Source organism: Acomys russatus, chromosome 16, assembly GCF_903995435.1.
Source record: "Acomys russatus chromosome 16, mAcoRus1.1, whole genome shotgun sequence".
Lineage (NCBI taxonomy): Eukaryota > Metazoa > Chordata > Mammalia > Rodentia > Muridae > Acomys > Acomys russatus.
Window position 1 is genome coordinate 1,324,353 of NC_067152.1, and position 21,865 is coordinate 1,346,217.

The window sequence follows — 21,865 nt, forward strand, 5'->3', positions numbered from 1 at the left end:
TTTCTTGTTATCTTTCAAATTGCACCTCTTCTCCCGGGTTTTTCTTTTCTCCCGGCTAAAATGTATCCTTCAGTAATTCTTTTTTTTTTTTTTTTTTTTTTTTAAGGATTTATTTATTATTATGTTTACAGTAGTGCTCTGCCTGCATTGTACATCTGCAGTCCAGAAGAGGGCATCAGATCTCAGTATAAATGGTTGTGAGCCACCATGAGGTTGCTGGGAATTGAACTCAGGACCTCTGGAGCAGCAGTCAGTGCTCTTAACCTCTGAGCCATCTCTCCAGCCCCCTTCGGTAATTCTTCCACTGAGACTCTGAGAGACATAACACTCTAATTTCTTTTTAAACATTTGAAAACAATTTAATTTTATCTTTTCTTTCGTTTTGTTTCTCCCCTTGGTTTTTTGAAACAGGGTTTCTCTGTGAACAGAGATCTGGCTGTCCTGGACTTGCTTTGTTGACCAGGCTGGCCTCGAACTCAGAGATCTGCCTGCCTCTGCCTCCTGAATACGGGGATCACAGGCATGCACCACTACTGCCCAGCCAGTTCAATTTTAACTTTAATGGTAGCTTCTATGGGTACAGAACTGTAGGTTAAATAGTTCTCGTGTGCTGTCACACACTTTAAGATAATATCCCAGTGTCCAACAATGGAATCTGCTCTCCATCTGGCTGGCACCACCTCAAAGGCCGGCTTTAACTTCAAATAGCATTACTTTGTCTTTTGTTTTGTTTTTGTTTTGGTTTTGGTTTTTTGGTTTGTTTGTTTGTTTGTTGTTTTTGTTGTTGTTGTTGTTGTTGTTTTGTTTTGTTTTTTTTTGCATTACTTTGTTTTAAGCTTTGATTTCTGCTGTTTCACCTAAACATGTCTACCAGCACTGTTTCATTTTGAAAACACTATCCTCTATATTAAAAAGTCTGTGAGCTTTCTCCAATTCTCACGTATCCACAGCGCTTACTTGTGGGTAATTATTCGCCAGTGGCCCTGTTCTTCTCTCAGGGAGTCCCGAGACAAGCGCAGAGACCTCCCAAAGCCTTGTCTGCCTTTGTTATCTTCATCTCTTTATCTGCGCTGCACTCTGGATGGATTCCGGGGGACTCTTTGGACGCACTAGGTTTTACCCTAACTGTTTATTATTCTGATCATTCTAATTGCTCTCTTTATCTACCCATGCGATCCTGATTCAATTCTCTGAACACCAGTTTATGGCCCATTGGAGAGACGACACTCTTCTTTCTTCAGGGTTTTTTTGGTGGTTTTTTTTTTAGGTCTTAAATGTGTTTAAGTCATCCTGAAAGCACACCATCATTTGCATTTCGTCAGCAGCAAATCCCTCTCCTATTGGTTGACATTTTGGCTGTCTCTTAATGTCAGTTTTCCCCATGTGTTTGGACCTTCCCACCCACTTCTCTCTATTCTTGGTACAAGCCACCTTGGTTTAGTTCCCACCACGGCTGCTGGTCCGTACAGCTCTGGGGGAGCCATTCATACTATCCAAGCCGGTGGCCCGGCTCATCCCCTGTGCTCACCTAGCTCAGCTCAGCTCAGCTCAGCCGCCTTCTGATTCTCCTCATCCTAGCCAGGTCACTCATGCTACACACCCCTACTGCTCCAGAGATAAAACTTTAAAAAAAAAACCCTCCGAATATTATGCATGACCTAGCTTTCCTCTACCTCTCTAGAACAATCTTTTGATCCTACACACACTGAGAGTCTCACGGGCTTTGAGCCATTATCTGTAGCTATCTTTTGTGCCAGCCACCCTGAGTAACCTACCCACGTCTATCGGGAGGAGATGAGTAGGCAGGCACTGAAAGTGACGCTCAGTGGCGGGGTGCTTGCCTAGCGTGCACAGGCCGCGCGGCTCATCCCCAGCACTCGGGCAGGTATTAGGTGCCAATTAAACAAATGTTGAATAAATAATGCATTTCTGGCAATAAATATCCTTTATATTGCTGACTATCACAGGTATTCTTTTTTTGTTTGTTTGTTTTGTTTTGTTTTTTTGAGACAGGGTCTCTCTGTGTAGCCTTGGCCATCCTGGACTCCCTTTGTAGACCAGGCTGGCCTCGAACTCACAGCGATCCGCCTGCCTCTGCCTCCCGAGTGCTGGGATTAAAGGCGTGCGCCACCACGCCCGGCCCTCACAGGCATTCTTTATTTTCTGTAGGGATTTGCATTTCTCAGGCTGATACTTTGCTTGAAACATTCTTCTTTATTCACAAATATTGGATCCTATTTTTTTTTCTTTTTCTTTCCTATGAATTGGCATTTCACTTGCCCACTTTTTTTTTTTTTTTTTAAGGATCCTCCAAGCATTAACAAGTTAGCTAAGAAGCCATCTCTATTTTTCTATTTTCTTGAACAGTTTAAATAACACAAATCTGCTCCTGGAAAGTTTAAAATATCTACCTGCAAAAGCTCCTAGAGCCGGAAACGTCTGGAGAGAGAGTTCTCTGAGAACTTTTCTGGTTTATTCCGCAGTCGTCGGTGCATTTGGCTTTTTAACTGCATCCTGAGTTAGACCTGGTAACGTGTTCCTCCCTGGAGCATCTGTTTCCAATGGCATTTTCAGCTTAATGACAGATGCTGGACACAATGCTCATTAGTAACTGCCTAATCACCACATCTGTAACTACGGATTCTTTTAAAGATGTTTATTTTTTGGGGAGGGGCGTATATGGTTTGCCTGCATGTACGTATGGGCACCACATGTGGGACATGCCTACAGAGGCCAGAAGAGGACACTGGAGCTATAGATGGTTGCAAGCCGCCACATGGGTGCAGGTTTGGGAGGTTTGGAAACCCCAAACTTCCTGGAAGAACAGCCGGCTCCTCTTAACCATTAGGCTGTCTCTCTAGCCCCAACTATGTATCTTTTATGCCTAATTCTGCTTCCTTTCATACATACATACACACACACACACACACACACACACACACACACACACACATATTATCTACATGGAAAGATTTTCATTATCTTTATCTCTACATGTAAGTTTTGTGTATTTTATCTATATGGGCAATGCAATACAGTCTCATGTATCCCAGGCTGCTCTCCAACTCACTACATAGGCCAGAATAACCTTTGACCTCCTGGTTTTTCTGACTCCACCTCCCAAATGCAGGGACACCAAGTATGTACTACCATACCTGGCTCCTTTGTCTCTATAGTTGACTAACAATATTCATCTATATTGTTTTGTTTTCCCTGGTAGATGTTGTGATTTGATAACCAAGTCTTAAGTTCTTTTCATTCTTTTTCCACATTAATCTTTGTTCATCCCTTCCTCTCGCTTTCTTTAGGTAACAGTGTTGATAATAATGAAGCCAGCTGTCGTTATCAAGAAGCTATATGTGGGGCCCAGACTCACTAGGGCACATAAGCAGTCGATTATTTTAATAATTTCCTCACACATGAGGAAACTAACAGCAAAAGCAACTTGCAAGTATCATTTTTTATTCAGCAATAAGCTGGGTAAAGCAATATATTTTCTACTAGCGATAGCTCTGAATATAACTTACATCACAATATTATAAATGGCATATATAGGTGTTTTGTTTGCATGTACCATGTGCATGCCTTGTATCCACAGAAGCCAAACGACGATGTACAGGCACCCTCTAGGCTGGGACTAGAGTTATAGGCAGTTGTAAATCACCATGTGGGTGTTGAGAATTGAACCTGGGTCCTCTTGAAGAATAGCCAGTGCTCTTAACCACCAAGCCATCTCAACCCCTAAGTGACATTAATTTACAGGTATTTCTTTACTTTATGGCTTTGACTTCCTCTCTAGACTAAAATTTACTTAGAAAACTTATTGAGATTGTTTCTAAATGGTTAAATGGATTTTCAAAAGCATTGTTTGGTTCTAAATTTCCTAGTTTTATTGTCAAAATGTAAGTGAATGCATCTAGCAGAGTACTTGCGCTTTGAACCCCACTTCAACTTACTCCGTGGTTCAAAAGCTGCTCAATACACCTGCTGCCAGGACGACTTACAAGACTTTTCAAATTGAAATGTCAAGCCGCGGCCTAATTTAAAAAATGAACCAGTCTTATGAACAGAGTTCACAACACATAAACACAGGTGGTCCTTACATACAAGAAGACATGCCTGCGGTGGGTGGGTAGTCCCATGGCACACAGAGGCTGCTGGCATGCTCATCCCGTGCTGAAGAGCTGGTTGCTGTAAATTTAGGACACCAAACAAAATAACCCAGAAGTCTACCGCTGGGACAGTAGTCACTGCCAGCAAAGGAATGCCACCCCTGCGTAAGTCCTGCCTTGTGTCCAGGGAAGCTGTTAAGCCACAGAGCCAGTTTCTCCTGCCTAGTTTCCAACTGGCCTGGCAATTAGTCCATGTCCACGCTGCGACTGTCCGGCTTCCTGGCTGGCGTGCAGCGTCTCATTGCCTTTCTGCCCGCTGGCTTTCTGTGAGAGAGCCACATTTGTTTTTCCTGGGTTCCTGGGGGTACTGGTTTCACATGCTACCAGCTTAAAACAAAAATAGTTCTATGGAGAAAGATATCTGGCTCTCCATCCCTAAAGAACACCAGATTCTTCCAGAATATCCTGTGGAGACTCACTATGTAGCCCAGAACAGCTTCAAACTCTTGGTCTGTGAAGTGCTGTGATTACAGGCACAAGCCACCAGGCCCAATGCAAAGTCTCCAATTACATCTGTTCAAACCCATTGCTCTCTGAGGAAGGAGAATCAAGCTTTATTGTCACCTACATTTTGGTCCTAACTGCCCTATAGGTTAAAACAACAACTTCTTCTTCTTCTTCTCCTCGAGACACGGTTTCTTTGTGTACTCTTGGCTGTCCTGGACTTGCTTTGTAGACCAGGCTGGCCTCCAACTCACAGAACTTCTCCTGCCTCTGCCTCGTCCAGTGCTGGGATTACAGGTGTATGCCACCGTACCCGGTTAAAACTTTTTTTAATTTTGTGCGTGTGTGTGTGTGTGTGTGTGTGTGTGTGTGTGTGTGTGTGTGTCAAAGTGTGAGCTGTGTCCCTGACACCTGTCTCTAGCTTTTGTTCCTGGTAAACATTTCCTCTGGGATATATGGGATTAACACTAGAAAACAGAGCTTTATAGAGCAAGGCAAGGTGGTGCACACCTTCAATCTCAACACTCAGGAGGCTGAGGCAGGAGGATTTTGAGTTGGAAGCTAGTCTTGACTACACAGTGAGCTCCAGGCCATCCTGGGCTATAGACTCTGCTTCAGAAAAAGGTCAGGAAAGAAAAATTAAAAGGCCCCTATGATCAGTTGTCACCTCAGAAATCTCATGTAATTGTGATCTGGGTCTTATTAAGAACTATTTTTAGCAGGATCTCATCTTAGTGGAGATCCTATTTAGAGACAGGGACCCAAGAAGAACCCGCTTGTGAAACTGTTTAACTTATTCTTCCATGCCTGGCAAACCTAGGGCTTCCATTCCAAATAAGGAGTGAACCATGAACCAGGGACTGCTCAGTTGGCAAAGCAGCAGCCTCCCCTGTCCAGCCCCTGGAACTCACTCCCCAGCATCACCAAGATAAGACAAAGTTGGGCACATGCTGACCCCTCCCTCAAATGCCTTTCCAAAGTGGGGTCCTTGCACCTTCCCACATGTGAGAGCCTAAAGTTTGGGCAGGAAAAAAAAGTGTGTTATTCCTCAGGCCTAGGCAATGGCATTGTCTGTAAAGTACTTGCTACTCAAGTAACGTGGAGCTGACTTCAGATTCCCATCACCCACATAAAAAGACAGGCATATGGGCTGGAGAGATGGCTTAGAGGTTAAGAGCACTGTCTTCTCTCCCAGAGGTCCTGAGTTCAAGTCCCAGCAACCACATGGTGCCTCACAACCATCTATACAATCTAATGTCCTCTTCTGGCATCCAGGTGTACATGTAGATGGGGCACTCATATACATAAAATAAATAAAATATTAAAAAAAAAGATAGGCATGTAATCCTAGTGGGGTGGGGTGCAGAGGCAGGAGGACCCCCTGCGGCTCACAGGTCAGGCAGTCGTCATGAATTGATGAACTCCAGATTCAGTGAGACCCTGTCCCCAAAACTAAACTGCCAAGAAATACAGGAAGACACCCAACATCAACCACTGGCTCCGAGTCCACGTGTACACACACATGTGCACACACATATACAACATGCGCGCGCGCGCACACACACAAAACAGAAAGCTGTTATTGCTCTCTTCAAGTACCTGCAAGTGTTTCCGATTACACTCAACACAGTTCTTCCTGACTTCAACACATCTGAACACACACACACACACACACACACACACACACACACACACACACACACACACACACACGAGACAGAGATAAACATACAAATTCATTTGGGCTCCTATAGCATCCTATGCAGATGACTAGAATAACACGTGTGACGTACATTAAAATTCTGTTTCCCTCCTGTGAGACTGTAAGCCTTTGGGGACCAGGAACCAAAACTCAAGTCATGACTGTCCCCAGCACCCATCACTGTTTCTGGTTCAAGGGAACTCAGCAAACCGTGTTAGCTGAACCAAATAGAAACCAGTTCTAGTTCCCTCACCCGAGGAGCTCACCAGAAAGGAGGAGTCTGGATTTAATGTTCCCGCTGTGGACACCACTCCAGCGCAAGGACCCCCCCTAGCACACACAACCTTCCCTGTGTAGGTGGCCGGCCAGCTGGGGTAGCAATCTGGCCAACTCTCTCCCAGAACACAGAGCCCCGACCCACCTTGATGAGCCACACAGAGTTGCAGGAGTTCTGACCTAGGTGACCCTGAGGCTCCCGCACGGCTGGCAGGAACACCTGGGTCGTGCTGCCTAGCAACATCATATACAGCCCCAGGATTCCAGCAGCTCTGCCCCTCCTATACAACCAGATCAGACTGGTCGGTCTGGTATTTCTGCCCTCCCCCCCCCCCCCCACACACAACCCCCATCTTCCTTAATGCCAGCTCTGCCTGGGAGAGGTGTGGTCTCTGCCAGGGTTGCAGCCCCACCTGAGGATGATCCGAAGGTACTCAATGCCCTCAGCTTCCTCACATTTGATGGACAGGATCAAGTTGCCCAGGCTGCTGCCAGTACAGTAAAAGTTTAGATGATCCTAGAAATAGAAATCGGGTGTGAGCCTCCAGACACGGACCGCATACCGCCTCCTACACCAGGAGGGAGAATCCCACAGAAAGCAGGAAGAGGGGGGTGCTCCGCTGCAGCAGTGGTGATGGTGACAGTGATGACAGGATGCTGCTAACGGCAACAGTGATGGCAAGGATGATGTTAATCGGTGTCAACCACCAAGTCCTCAGGATGTGACAGGAACCACCCCATAGCCTTAGTACCCATTATACCCATTACCCTTTTGTTTTGTTTTGTTTTTGTTCCTTTTTTTTTTAAGACAGAGTTTCTCTGTGTAGCCCTAGCTGTCGTAGAACTCACTCTGTAGACCAGGCTGGCCCCGAACTCAGAAAAATCTACCCGCCTCTGCCTCCCAGCGCTGGGATTAAAGGCGTGAATCACCACTGCCCAGCCCCATTATCCTCTTTAATCCTGACCACAGTTTTCTGTACCATCCTCATTCCAACCACACAATCCCGTGGCTGGCAGCACCAGGCTCAACTCCACATCTGGCTGGACTCTCAAGCTCCCTTCACCACCTAGCTACTCAATCCAAACCATGCTAGGAGGAAAGCAGGCAGAATAACAGTCCTCTTCACAAGGGGCAGGAGGGAGGAAGGGTAGGAGAGTGCTCTTCCTGCCTTCCTGGAGCCCACCTCCCAGGTCCACCAAGTTAGCAGTGAGACCACGGGATCCTCACTTGAACAACATGCCCTGAGGTTCAGTAAGGTTTGGATACAGCCTCTTCTCAAGTGAGGCTGCAAAGCTATCTTCGGCTAGAGATCTCTGGCCGCTTCCCTTGGGCCTGCGGGAAATACATCAAATCTCAAAGACAAGGATGCATTTAAGGAAATGTAACTTCGCCGTTGTTAAACATGCGGTCTCAGGGGACACCATCTGACCTCGCTGGGAGAGGAGAGCCTGAGAGATGGGCACTGTGCAAATGTAAACAGCCATGCAAGCAGGGAGGGCATGGTTTACCTTGAATGGTTAGCACTGTACCCCATCCTCCTGCACCCCCAAACTATCTATTTCATTACCTCATTAAACACTTGCTGGAGGTGGTCCCCAAAAGGACACCTCACAGGAACTCTACATCATGCCTAAGACTAGGTAAAGCAGAGGTAAGCAACGCGTAGGACAAACTTGGAAAGAGAAAGCAGACAAGCCCTGGATGGGAAATCCATGTCTCCCTCCCCAAGGCAGGGCCCATCCTGGGCGGGTCTCTGAGCTCACCTTGCCTAGAAAGTGCCTGCGGTAGGCCCTGGCTTCACCCCTGCACTCAAGCTTGTAGCCGAATGTGTTTGGGCTCAGGCTGTCCTCTTCCTCCTCCTCATAAACGCTGCTGCCCAGGGACGTCGGAGTACCCACGTTCTCTGGGTCCTCGATCCAGTAGCCCCCAAACTGGGGCAGGATGATCAGAGGGTATGGGCCTCCCTTCTCCACAACCTGGGGACAGAGGGAAGTTCTTGCCCTGAAGCACACATATACCCTGAACTGTAGTGGAGAGGGACCCCACCACCTCTGAAGGGTTCCAAAGGGGGAGGCCTTGTGCCTAAGGCCAAGGGCAGTAACATGAAGACCCAGGGCATCTCCAGCTTCTGGGGGGGGGGACTCTGGGTTTTCAAGCACTATCAGGGTACCCCCAAGTTAAACCTCAGAAAGGTTTTGGTCACCGAGGCAAAGGTAGGAAGGGTATTAGGCCCTCAAGCCTTAGGCCCAAGGTCCTCCCTCCCACGTGGGCCTGGGAAGGGCCATGATCTCCTCAGGAAAGGAACCCAGAGCAGGCTGTGGTGCAGCCGGGGAGCTCCTACCTCTTCAATGCTGGGGTACGGGATGTAGTCATCCTGCAGGACAAAGCACAGGACACTGTAGACAGTTCTACAGGTGGCCGCCACAGTCTAACAGCTGTTTCCACGTTCCTCACCCAGGTCTAGTGAAGGGATGTGTTGGGGGGGGGGGGGGGGATAGTAGGATACTCAAGGACTTCAAAGGAAGCAGAATCAGAGAGCTTCCTAGCGGCAACCCCAAGGACCCAGCATCCTAGGCCCATTGGGACAGACCTGAATGCAAACCCAGCCAACCAAAACCACAGCACACAAAACGGATGCCCTGGTCACCCAATGACACTAGCCTGTCATCCTAGGAGGCTAAGACAGAAAGAGGACTGGGCAAGTTGGCACATAATCCCAGCACTCTGGAGGTAGAGGCAGGAGGACCAAAAGATTGAGGTCGTCCTTGGCTAATCTCTGCAGCCCCTTTCCAGTGAGTAGGGCCTTAGAAACAGAACCTGAAGCTAAGACCTGGTGGTTCCATCAGAGCCCAGAGCCTGACAGCCCTCAACACTGTGTAGGTGCACAGAGAGAATGGGGAGGAGCCAAGCCAGGCCTCCAGGCCTTCGGTCTCACTTAAGGTCTCCACCCAGCCTGCTTGGAAGCAGCCTGAAGACACTGAGCCAGGATCCCTTTGCCGCCCACCAGCCACAAGTCTAACAGGACGGCAGTCTTTAGTTGGCTTCTGGCTCCAAACAGGGTTGGTGGGCATTCAAGAAGAGGCCCACAGGCTCACTGATCCCTCTGCCCTCTTCTTATACTGGCCCCTCACGGGGTCCACCTGGCCACTCTACCTCAACTGCCTATCCCACCTTGTTCTTCTGGGGTCCTGGCCTCTGTTCTTCAAGCTTGATACCCTGTGGAAACAAGGAAGAGAGGATCCATGTAAGCATAGGTCACTGCTCGTGGTCAGGAGCCTCGGGGCACGTGGCCAGCTGGTGGGCATGGCAGCCACTCGCCTCCCACACTCGGCAGTTGTCAGTCCCAACACCAACCCCAGATGAGGCTGCAGGGCAGCCAGTTTAAAAGTACAAAGAGGTCTGAGTCAGGTCACCTGGGTTCAAATCCCACACTTCCACTTCCTAGACTGGTGACCTGGAACAAGTCACAGATCCCTCTGTGTGATTCCTGCTCTCACCTGTAAAGTGGGAAGGGCGCCCAGGGCCTCCCGCCACGGGCGCAGGGGTAGATGCTGATAACGGGTTCTGCATTTCAAATGCCGATGGTGTACAGTTAAAGTGGTGTGGGTGGAAACAGCAGAGGTGGGTGATGCTTTTATCTCTGTGGTTAAATACCTTCCTGAAGACCATAGGGCCAGGAGTGGGAAAGATGAGTGCCCACATCTGCAAGGGTCAGAGCCAGCACGTTGGTCCCCCTGCTGTCTAGCTCCACCGTTTGATGGCCCTTCAGGTGCTCATTCTGCTGGGAGCTTCCTATTTGCAACTCAGAGTCTCCCTAGCTACATTGGTAGAATAAGGATTAGACCTCAGCCCTTCACCTGCATCTTCCATGTTCACTGACCAGGCTTGGGTTTTAAAGGGCTTTGCCTGCAGTCGTTGGGAATTCACTTCTGGGAGTAGTGGCCCTTTGCCCAGCAACCCCGGTAAGGTTCTGACGTAACTGGACTGTGCAAGAGGGAAGGAAACACAGGCACTCCCAAGACTGAATGCATCAGGTGACAGTATGAACTGGAGGGCGTCTGTCTGGGGGGCTGCAGTAGAAGCTGGGTCTATAACTACACACCCTGCTCCCTGGACAGCAGGGTTCCTGCTAACCGGGTGGAATTTGATGCGGTTTCTCTGGACCTGCGGGACTGAGTCATGCCCCAAGCATTGTTCAGGAGGGCGTGGGAAGGGACCTCCCACTGACAGGTGCTTCTCACACACTAGCAGAAAACTGCCTGGGTGGGCCCATCGACCCTGTCCAGGTTGGCACACTGGTGGGTGGGAGAGGGAGTGACGTCAGGGGTTTGTTCAGTTTGTCTTGCATTAGTCACCCCTGGCTGGGAACAGTCCCTGGGGCAGGAGTGCAAACCTCCCCCAGCCTCACTGCTATTCCATTCCCACCCTTACCAGAGGAGCCCCACCCACAGCCAGGCCCCCTCTCCTCCGGGCACTGCGCTCTGCAGTAGGCACTATCTCTGTGTTCCCTTCTCCCTGCCTCCAAGAAGAAACGGGAACTCAGCGGGAATACGACCTGACCAAGGGCGCTCAGCTAGAGGACAGCAAGTTTAGATCTGATCAGGAATCCTAGTCTCAGTGCCTCAGAACTAGCAATGTGACCCACACACATCCACAACGGCAGGATGAAGAGGGATGAAGCCCTTGCCTGAGGACAGAATCCAGCCACGTGGCACACCGTTCTTTTTTTTTTTAATATTTCTTTATGATTTATACAGTATTCTACCTACATGTGTGCCTGCCCACCATAAGAAGGAAACAGATCTCATCACAGGTGGTTGTGAGCCACCATGTGGTTGCTGGGAATTGAACTCGGGACCTTTGGAAGAGCAGACGGTGCTCTTAACCTCTGAGCCATCTCTCCAGCCTGTGGTGCACCATTCTTTCTCTGCCAGTTCTCTATATGTACAGGCAGCTGCTGGAAACTGAGTCCCCTAGGGCCAGTGCCCAGTGCATACATGGGGGAGTCTTACACACTAGAATTTTGTTTCCCATCGTTGCTACTGTGGTGCAGCCAGCACACCACAGTGGGCATCATCACTGTGCCTGTGCTAAGGAGAGATTGAAAACAAGCCCCCTGCCGTAGAGAGGCTCCCAATATAGCTGGGAAGACAGACCCAGACAAACAGAGCACTTCAAGACTCCACAAGGCTGAGTTCTGTGGGAGGAGGCAGGGACTTCAGCTGCAGGTGAGGGTGGGTGGGTGGGCTGAGGGAGCAAGCACAGAGAAGGCAGAGTGAGCCACCAGCCCCTCCCAGTGAGCTGAGATCTCATTGGCTAGCAGGGAAATTCCCTGCTCTGGCAGGCTGTTGAGCACTTAATGACACCCTGTCCCCCACTACTCTGCAGCACATAGTCTGTTTCCGCAGCCAGATTATGAGTTCCCCTAAATGGGAATAAAACGAGCTTGCAGTCCACAAACTGCCAAGCGCAGAGGAAAACTGAACAATTTACTCGCGGTAATGGCACCACTACCAACAATTACTCTCCAGTAACACACCCGGCCCTTCCCCACCTTCAGGGAAACCTGGCAGTGCCCTCGGCTCTGCAAACCAGGGCCACCATAGACCCTTCCTCTGCCCTTCCTCCCAGAGCACCCAGCCCCTTATTGCAAACCTATGTTCAATGGCACAGCGTCTGCTGCACAGGACCTGCACACAGTTTCTAACGTGATGTAAACATTGAGTAAATAGTATTGCTGCTTTGCCCAGGGAAGAATGGCAAGGGCAGTGTCTGTGCATGTTCAGTACAGTTGTAATTCACCACCCCCCCTACCCCCGCCTCGTGTTTACATCCACAGTTGCTTTAACCCACAGGGCAGGATCTGTAGATACGCACTGTGATTACACAGGGGCCCTCACGCCCACTTCAAACAGTGACTTTCATGTGGTGCCCTCCAGGCATATTTACGTATAGGATCTCATTTCATCTGCAACTCTGTGTCAGTGGGTATTCTTGTTCTTATTTGTTTGTGATGACTTGGAAATGGCACGCAGGTTGTGCCAGTCAGTGGCAGGTGTCAGGCTTGAACTCAAATCTGCGGCTCACTTGTGGCTCTGCCACCCAACTCTAGACACCTCTCCCCTAGATGAGGCTTGCTTTTTCAGGTTTCCTTTCCCACTCATTCCAAAATCAGCAGCTCTACTAAGCTTTCCCCGAGTGTGCCGAGGGCTAATGGTGTCCTGGGACGGCCCTCTGTTTGAAGAAGGCAGGAGTCTACCTGCCCAAGAACTCAGTGCCAGTCAGTCAACAGCAAAGTGGGCAAAGTTGTTGGGGCTGAGGGTCCCCTCCCCGCAGGGCACCTCCGGGTACTGAGACCCCCAACCCTGCAGCCCCCACACCTGAGATTGGGCTGCTGAAATATTTGGGGTACTCACCTGCATTTTCTCCAGCATCTCGAAGAACTCGGCAGACTAAAAAATATAAGAGGGGGAGAGTGTCAGTAGGAAGAGCTGCTGAGAATGCCTTCCATTCATCAACCCTGTGGAAACAGAGCCTCAGCCTTCCTTCCTCAGGAACAAGACTCATTTAGGTCAAGAGAGATGATAATGTGATTTTTGCCTTGGCAGGCCTGCAGGACCAGAACACTCGATGCAATCAAAGAAGAAATAAAACAGGCCCTGATTGATAATCAGTCCTCGAGAGTGCAGTCCCTCACAGGAGGAGGTCATGTGGTTCCCTAGAGAAAAATCCAACCCACCACCACCACCACCACCACCAAATGCCTGGGAAGATCGGGCTCCGTCAGGACTGATGCCTGGGATGTTTCCAGACAACAGTGCACCTTGCATGGTCAACGCTCACAGTTTTCTGCCATTTGTGACTCCTATAAAACAGCACTCAGGACCTGACAAAGAGAGGCAGTAAACACACAGCTGCTCCGACCTAGGCCTTTGAGTCCCTGTGCCTCCAAGCCTCCCAAGGCACAACTTAGAGACCTAGAGTGAGTCGGTAAAGCAAAGTTCAAAACCTACCCAACTGGGCCTCTAGGCCCAAGGATGAAATCGTTTTATAAATGTTCCAACAGCACCTGTCCAGACCTTTAGCCTACTTTGGTATCACCTGTGTAAACTCCAGGAAGGGGGGTGGGGGGAGGAACAAGGAAGCTGACAAGACTGCTAAGGGCACACCAGAGTCCCTCAGAAGTCCCCCACTCACCACCCCAACATCAGTGCCCACAGCTGAACCCTGGGATCTGTAAGTCCATGAGCCCCCAGAGCACACAGCTCCCACATGAGAGAGAAAAGATAAAGTGATGAAGGAGAACACACACATCCCCATCACTTCTTCAGGCACGGACAGAGCCACCCAACACTTTCCAGGTACTGCAGGCATCAGAGAGCTAAAGCAGCCTGTGGCCTCACTGCCCTTTGAATTTTTCAGAAGGGAACTACCAACGGGAAGGATTTCTGGGGAGTCACCTGGAAGGACTCATTCCTGCTTCCGATGCCAATCATCTGCCAGACTCCTAAATCCTGAGGCCTGTAGCAATCGTACAGTCTAAAGCCTGGCCTAGGATGTACAGGGAAACCCACACCCAACACCCAAACGCCCAGACTTCCATCCTGGCCTTTCCACTCGCTTCAGGTACATGGCACACGGCATTCTTACAACTGCAGTCTCCAGGACACTAGACTGCCAGACACAGAGCTTACACAGATCAATAGAGACAAATCAATAGAGACAAGGGACAAGGGGACAGAAAGAGCCAGCAGCGTTCGTTTAAATAGACTCCTGACCCAGCAGCTACACCCCTAGCAATCTATATCCTAGCCCATGTACACAGTGCCAAGCGCTCATAAAAAATGCTCATCACTGCACTCATTATAACAGCTTAAAACAAAATGACCTATAAAAAAAAAATGCTTAGACCAAGCTACAGCTGAGGAATAAAAATGCAAATACTGCATACAGTTGTATGCCATAAAGTTAAATAACTTACACCGAAATGGGTAAACCACAAACTATGAAAACTGACTCAGAAAGAAACATAAAGTCTATAACACACACACACACACAAATAGTGATTTAAAAACTACCCACAAAGAAAGGCCCAGGGCCAGATGGCTTCAACTGTACATTCTACCAAATATTTAAATAAGAATGAATACTAATCCTCCTGATCACTGGGAAAACACAGCCCACAGACTAAGAGACTTTGTTTGCAAGCCACTATCTGATAAGGAATTGTACATAGAATATGTAAAGAATGCTAATAACCCAATAATAAAAAAGACAAATAGTTCCATCTAAAAATAGCAAGTGTGGGCTCAGGAGATAGCCCGCACAGGGCCTGCTGTGCCAGTGAGTGTGAGGACCAGACTTTGGACCCCACAACCCACCTAAAAGCCCAGTGGGCACGGAGACCTAGCAGTAAATCCTGGGACACAGGAGCCAGAGACAGGCGTCCTTGCAGCTGGCAGGACTAATTGAGTCAGTGAGCTCAGGGTTCAGTGAGAAACCCTTTCTCCATGTATAAAGTGGACAGCAGTCAAGGAGGACACTGGACCTCCACAGGCCTGTGTACACACTGAACATGAATATACACCACAGGCATATATGCAAAAAAAAAAAAAATCGCTGATGTCTGCATAGCCACGCCCCCGGCCTGAGAAGAGACACAGATGGACGGTAAGCACAATAAAAGACCCACTACATCATCAGCCATCAGGAAACAGTGACACCACAATGTGATTCCACATATATTGCTCAGATGGCCAATATCAAAGAATGGGGGAGGGGAAATCTGGGGAGACTTAAGGGGAGGATCAGGGGAGATTATGATGAAAATACACTGTATGAAAGTCTCAAGAGTTGTTTATTTTTAAAATGAAAGACAGAAGTAGGGATAAGGACACAATGACATTGGGGTCCCACGTTCTGCTGGCAGGATGTAAAAGAGACCTGTGGAAAATAACTTTTAACTCAAAAAAAATAAAAATAAAAATAAACATGGCGCCAAGTAAGGTGATACATGCCTTTAATACCAGCACTCAGGAGGTAGAGGCAGGAAGACCTCTGTGAGCATATGTTAAAGGGATCTACATGGCAAGTCCCAGGCCAGCCAGGACTATACAGTGAGGCCCCATCTCAAGGAAGAAAAATTATTGTATGAAAATATCTATTTTCAACGAAGAAGAAAGAAAAACTAAACATAGAGATGTTACCTGACCTGGAAATTCTATTCCAATGTGTACACCCCGCAAGGAACTAAAAACAAGTACTCCAATATTTGTACACAAGTGTTCACACCGGCGTTTTACACACTTGCCGAAAGGTTAAAAACTCTAAAACTCCACCCGGAAAATAAGTAAACAAAGCGTGACGTATAGATACAACGGAACGGCATTCAGTATTGGCTTGTGACATGACATAGGTCAGTGGGTCTCAACCTTCCTCACGGTTCAACCCTTTAATACAGTTCTTCATGCTGTGGGGACCCTCAACCATGAATCGCTTCATTGCTACTTCATAACTGTAATTTTGCTACTATTGTAAATCATAATGCAAAATAAATATCTGGCATGCAAGATATCTGATACACAGCCCCAAGCAAGTCACGGCACACAGGCTGAGAACCACAGCCATAGATGAACCTTGAAAAATTACAGTAAGTTCAAAAAGACAAACACAGAAGGCTACATTTTAGATGACTCAGTCTATGAGTCCATGAAGTGTGCAGAATGCAAGTGTCGTCTGTACTGATAGAGGGTAGGTCAGTGGCTGCTGAAGAAGGGTGGGAAGCCGGGAGGATGATAACCAAAAAGCACTGCGCTTCTCTCAGAACGGTGGCAGTCTTGATCACTGGCTGTGGCAACGGCTGCGCAGCTCTGTAGGGGTACCAAAACCATTAAGTTGTACACTTTAAATGGGTGAGCTTATGGCATGTGAGCTGTCGAAAAAGATACATTTTCAAACCTTGCACAACTGTTCGGGGTTCAGACACTCTCCCAGATATGTAAGTTTTAGGGGAAAGCAAATCAGAGGATACCAAATTGAGTATGATCTCACTTTTTTTTTTTAAAAAAAAAGATTCATTTATTTATTTAATATATACGGATTATATCTACACACCAGAAAAACGGCATCAGACAGTTGTGAGCTGCCATGTGGGTGCTGGGAATTGAACTCAGGTCCTTCAGAAGAGCAGTGAGTGCTCTTAACCACTGAGCCATCTCTCCAGCCCCTATGATCTCACTTTTATATTTTAAAAAAGGAAAAAACTATATGCATGCATAGAAAACAAACTACCTCACACTATCTATTGGAAAGTAATCACAGCCAGAAGGGCAGATGGGGAGGTCCCCATTTATATGTGGGCTGCTTCGCACAGCAGACCCGCAGCATTTGTATAAATCATTTTTGAAGTTTATTTATTTATTCAATTTACATCACAAACGCAGCCCCCTCCCTCCCTCCTCTCCTCCTGGTCCCACCCTCTTCCTCCTTTCCCCTCTCCCCTTCCCAGAAAAGGGGAGTCCCCCCCATATCAACTCTCCCCAGCATATGAAGTCACATCAGGACTGACACATCCTTTCCCAGAGGCCAGGCAAAGCAGCCCTGCTTAGTAATCCAAAAGCAGGTGGTCCTGCTTCTCCTTAGGTGGGTGCTCCATGTCCTCTGCACATCTTTCTGTTTTCCTCACAAAAATGATTTATAAACCACCTACTTAATGAAAGCAAGGCCAGCCTGGGACCCAAGAGAATCCTATGTGAATTCTGCCCAGAGATTCACAGTGCAGTGCTAGGTGAGGGGAAAGCATTGGAAACAAGACAGGAAGTTGGTCTCCAGGTCTTAGGATGAGCAAGCACGCACCAAGAGGCATCTTGGAAGACACTCGCCAAGATGAGAGCTCAGTTAGGCCTGTTTCCCCTTTTTTTGGCCTGTTTCTTTACTGTTTTGCTCTACAGCATTTTTATAAATTGCTTTTTACATGTAATCTGGGCTTTAAAGATGCTCATAAATATTAGGGGGCTCTGCCCTCAAACCCAGCTTCAGGTCTGTCCCACAGCTTCCTAACAGGGAGCTGCGAGGACACAGGTGACAGTGTTTGGCGCCTACAGAAAGCCCTGGATTCAAGCCAACTTATTCTCGAGTACACACTTAGTTCTGTGTATCATTGACTAAGATGCTTCCCTGAGTCACCCCTAAACCCAGCTCACTGCCAGACGCTCACCCAGCTGTTAAGCAAAAAACCTCTTCTGCAGTTTCCTCCTATGGATCACTGAGCCCCAACTGATCAAACACCTACAAGACACAGGCAGGATGCTAGAAGTACCAGGAAAGGTCCAGCTCCCCAGGACCCTGATCTTTACTGTGAGATAAAGCTATGTTGCCAGTGGCCAGCCCACACTGTTCAGAGGAGGCACAGCACAGCTTTTATCTGGACACCAAATGCACTTCTCTCCTGCTGTGTAACAAGTAACTCCAGAACTTAGTGGTTCTAAAGCACTTATGTAGCATGCATTCGGGAGTCAAAAAATGGCATGAGATGACAAGAAGGCCTGGTGGCCTTCCTTGGGCTGACACTCCCACATAGACATCAACTGAAGGACACACTTCATCACAGGGGCCTCTCCACTAGCTGCTTGAGTGGCCTCAAAACGTTATAGCTATGCTCACAATAAGAATACGCGATCCAAGAGAGGATGGGCAGAAGAAAAAAAAAAAAAAGCTGTATCATCCAGCGCCACTCAATCTGAAATCAGACACCATCACCCCAGCTTTATCCTGTTATTGGACACGATAATGGGAAATCCAGCCGACATTTTGTGGACAGGCAGTTAAGCTCTATTTCTTGAGTAGAGAACTATGAAAGAATATGTGGGTATAAGCCAGGGAAGGTGGCTCAGTCAGTAAAGCACTTGCCCCACAGAACACGTGGGCCTGAGTTCAAATCCCAAGCATCCATGTAAAAAATGTGATGCTGCAGCAATGTGCCCAAAAAATCCCAGCACTGGGGAGATAGAGACATGTGTATCCCAGAGGCATGCTGGACAGCTAGCTAGCCAATTGGAGAGCTGCAGGTTCACTAAGAGATCCTGTCTCCAAAAGGAAGAAGGAGGAGGAGGAGGAAGAGGAGGAGGAAGAGGGGGAGAAGGAAGAAGAAGAAGAAGAAGAAGGAGGAGGAGGAGGAGGAGGAAAAGAAACTAAAGTACATTTGCTCACATGCACATATGTGTGTGTCTGTGTGTGTATGTGTGTGTGTGTGTGTGTGTGTGTGTAAATATAACTTAAAATCAACATATTCTGGGAAATGCAGTATCCAGGCTGACCTTACAAGAGAAAGAGAAATGCCTTGAGATAGGGGAATGAAGAAAGAACACATGGTACCCAGACCACCAGGGAGGGGAAGGAATGCATGCGTTTGGTGAGCAGGGGATGGATGGACCAGCGCAGCTGGACTAAGGCTTCTGGACCAAACATCTTTAAGGCTGAATGGGAAGGACACATGGAATATAGACATGAGAGACTCTGAACACCAGAGCTCAGGCTTCTTCTGCAAGTCAAAGGGTTGCTTGCAGGAGAAAGACAGGCAGCAGCAGAAGGAGCCCAAGGCTGGGGACTAGCCACCCTGCTACTACGTGTGCTGCTCTCTCGGTTTCCTCCACTGAAAGCTGAACCAAATAATCCTTGGCCTCTAAGGGTCTTATACAGACTAAGCAAAAAGCACCCAGCCAGGCCCTGCTCAACAGCAAATGCTCACAGACAAGCAGCTACAGGCAGAACTGGTCAGGAAGCTGCGGGAACACCCTTTGCCTTGCTGGGAGATGCTCTGGCTGCTTGGAAATACTCTGCTTTTTGGTGTTTTTGGATGACTACTGCAAGTAAGTGCCCCTTGGCCCGGTGGCTGGCGTGAAAGGTAAGAAGAGCCATGATTCACCCTCAGCTGTGAGTAACACACCAGGTGGAAGATTCCTTTGCGGACAATGATCCAGGTCAGAAACCAGCCAATGCAAGCTGGCCTCCACTGGGCTGGCCCGACTTCTCAGTGACTCGCTGAACTTTCCGTCGGGACAATCCCACCCTTGGCAAAGAGCAGGTCTCTCTTTCTACCCAGAAGCAAGGTGACTCAGGCCAGCCTGGAACTGTACTGCAGCCATCTGGACCCACCCTCATCTCTCTGAGAATATTCTGCCCAGCAAAAGGCATGCAACTCCATAAATGCTCACTGACTTCCTAGCATTTTCCCAAATATACACCAGGACAGAAGGAAGCCATGGCCAGGGCATCCTTAGGAAGGGGACCTCCTTCCACCCGGAAACCAGCCCCCTGGATCTCACTGAGGAATGTGATCCAATAGCCGAGTCAGCTCAGTTGTCTATTTTATTATTAGCAACAACTGTTGCCACCCAAATGGGAGCATCGGCCAGCATTTTCCCCTGGGCTCTGCTTTCACAGCCAGTCAACTAGGCCATGAAATAATCACAGAACCAGTCCAGCCAGGGCAGTCACAGGCTGGGCCCCAGGGTTCCATCCTGTTTGGTCCCTGTCCTCTTCACCTCCCAATATAGAAACCCGTCTGGTCTTCTCTCTGGAGGGCAAAGAGAGTCCTTGGAGAAGGTAACGCTGGAGGAGGTCCGAGGAAGCAGGAACAGGCACAGACAGAAGCTGTGGAGGACCATTTGGGTTTGGGAAATCTCAGAAAATGATGCCTGAGCTTTTTCTTGCCAGCTCCCTGCTGCCCAGGGACTGAAGAAGTGGAAGCAATGAATGCAAGATAGCATTTGTATGAGACAGTCCTTCCCTGGAGTCAGCACAGGATTGGTCCCAGGACCCTCTGCAGATGCCAAGGCCCTTATATGAAATGCCATAGCATTTACATATAATCTACATGTGTCTTCTCATGTCATTTACATCCATTCTACACTATTCATAATATGTAATGCAATGTAAATGTTATGTAAATGGAAAGGGACATGTACTGCTCAATACAGACACATGGTCTCTCTGTGTGGGGGAGGGGGGGTGCGCGAGAGCACGTGCATGCGTGCATGCATGCTTGTCCCCGAGAGTGGTGCACATACACTGGGGATTGAACCTTGAGCCTTGCATATGCTAGGCAAGCACTTTACCACTACACTCCATCCCCAGCTTTTAATAGATTTTTACTTTGAGACAGGGTCTCACTAAGTTGCCCAAGCTAGCCTCAAACTCATCCCGTAGCTTGACTTTGTAATCCTCCTGCCTCTGCCTCCTGATCAACTGGGATTACAGGTGTACACTACCAGGTCCAACCAGACATAAGTCTCTATTTGAAAGGTTTTGCTACAAGGTGAGCTAAGTCTGTGGCTGCAGATCCTGTGGGTCTAACTGTAGAAGATAATCATGGCGATGCGTTTCTCCCCTTTTGTGCCCTTCCCACCTGCCAGCCTCCCGCCAGCCCAGGGAAGCCCTACATTGGCACGGCTTCTCCCTGTCATCAAACTGTCAATTCGTTTTCCTCTGTTCCCTAGCCCATAGGATATCTACCGACATTCTCCCTCCTCACTGCTGCTCTCTTCCCACACGGAGAAATGGCACCCACTGCCACGCACCTTCCTACTCAGCCTGCACCTGTGGAGCAACCTGGCCTGGCCTTGGCTCTGTGCCACTCTCCTCTGCTTGAGGAGGGGTATTTGAGCAGCCTTGCTATCCTCCTCTCTCTCTCTCTCTCTCTCTCTCTCTCTCTCTCTCTCTCTCTCTCTCTCTCTCTCTCTTACACACACACACACACACACACACACACACACACACACACAGAGGCAGTTCACAGAGCAGGACACTGTACTTCAGAACAGAGCTGGCCAGAGCCACCTGAGCTAGTGTGTGTACAGCCCAGCCCAGCACGCAGCACAGATGCAGCACCCAGCAGCACAGATGCAGCACCTTAGCTCTGCCCTTTCCATCCAGGCAGTCTCAGCAGGGGCAAAGAAAAGTCACAAAGATGGATGAAGAAATGTTTTGTAGCCACGCAAGTCCTGCAAAAGTAAAGTGGAAACAAAGATGCCCAGTGCTGAGGGAAGAGGAGACCTGGGATCAGAGCAATGGCTCAGAGGGTAAAAGCACTTGTCATACAAGTGCGAGAACTGAAATTCAGATCCCCAGAGCCCGTGTAAAAACCCCAAACATACGGGAAGCAGAGACAGGATTCTCAAAGCAAGCTGGCTAGCTAGACGAGCCAAACTGGTGAGCCCAATAGTCAAGTGAAAGACCCAGCCCAAATATATATGATAGGGAGCAACAGAGGAA

At 48.5% G+C, this 21,865-nt stretch overlaps 1 protein-coding gene across 5 annotated transcripts in view; it reads right to left on the reverse strand.

Annotated features, from left to right (window-relative positions):
• Rap1gap2 (RAP1 GTPase activating protein 2) overlaps positions 1 to 21,865 on the reverse strand; it is a 212,556-nt gene that overhangs the window by 44,192 nt on the left and 146,499 nt on the right. For all 5 annotated transcript variants that reach the window (XM_051157936.1, XM_051157934.1, XM_051157935.1 and 2 more), the window contains exons 3-7: positions 13,012 to 13,047; positions 9,767 to 9,811; positions 8,937 to 8,969; positions 8,359 to 8,571; positions 7,008 to 7,111 (exon numbers count right to left, since the gene is read on the reverse strand). In XM_051157936.1, the coding sequence (XP_051013893.1) occupies positions 7,008 to 7,111; positions 8,359 to 8,571; positions 8,937 to 8,969; positions 9,767 to 9,811; positions 13,012 to 13,047 (431 nt within the window). The remainder of the gene's footprint in view (positions 1 to 7,007; positions 7,112 to 8,358; positions 8,572 to 8,936; positions 8,970 to 9,766; positions 9,812 to 13,011; positions 13,048 to 21,865) is intronic.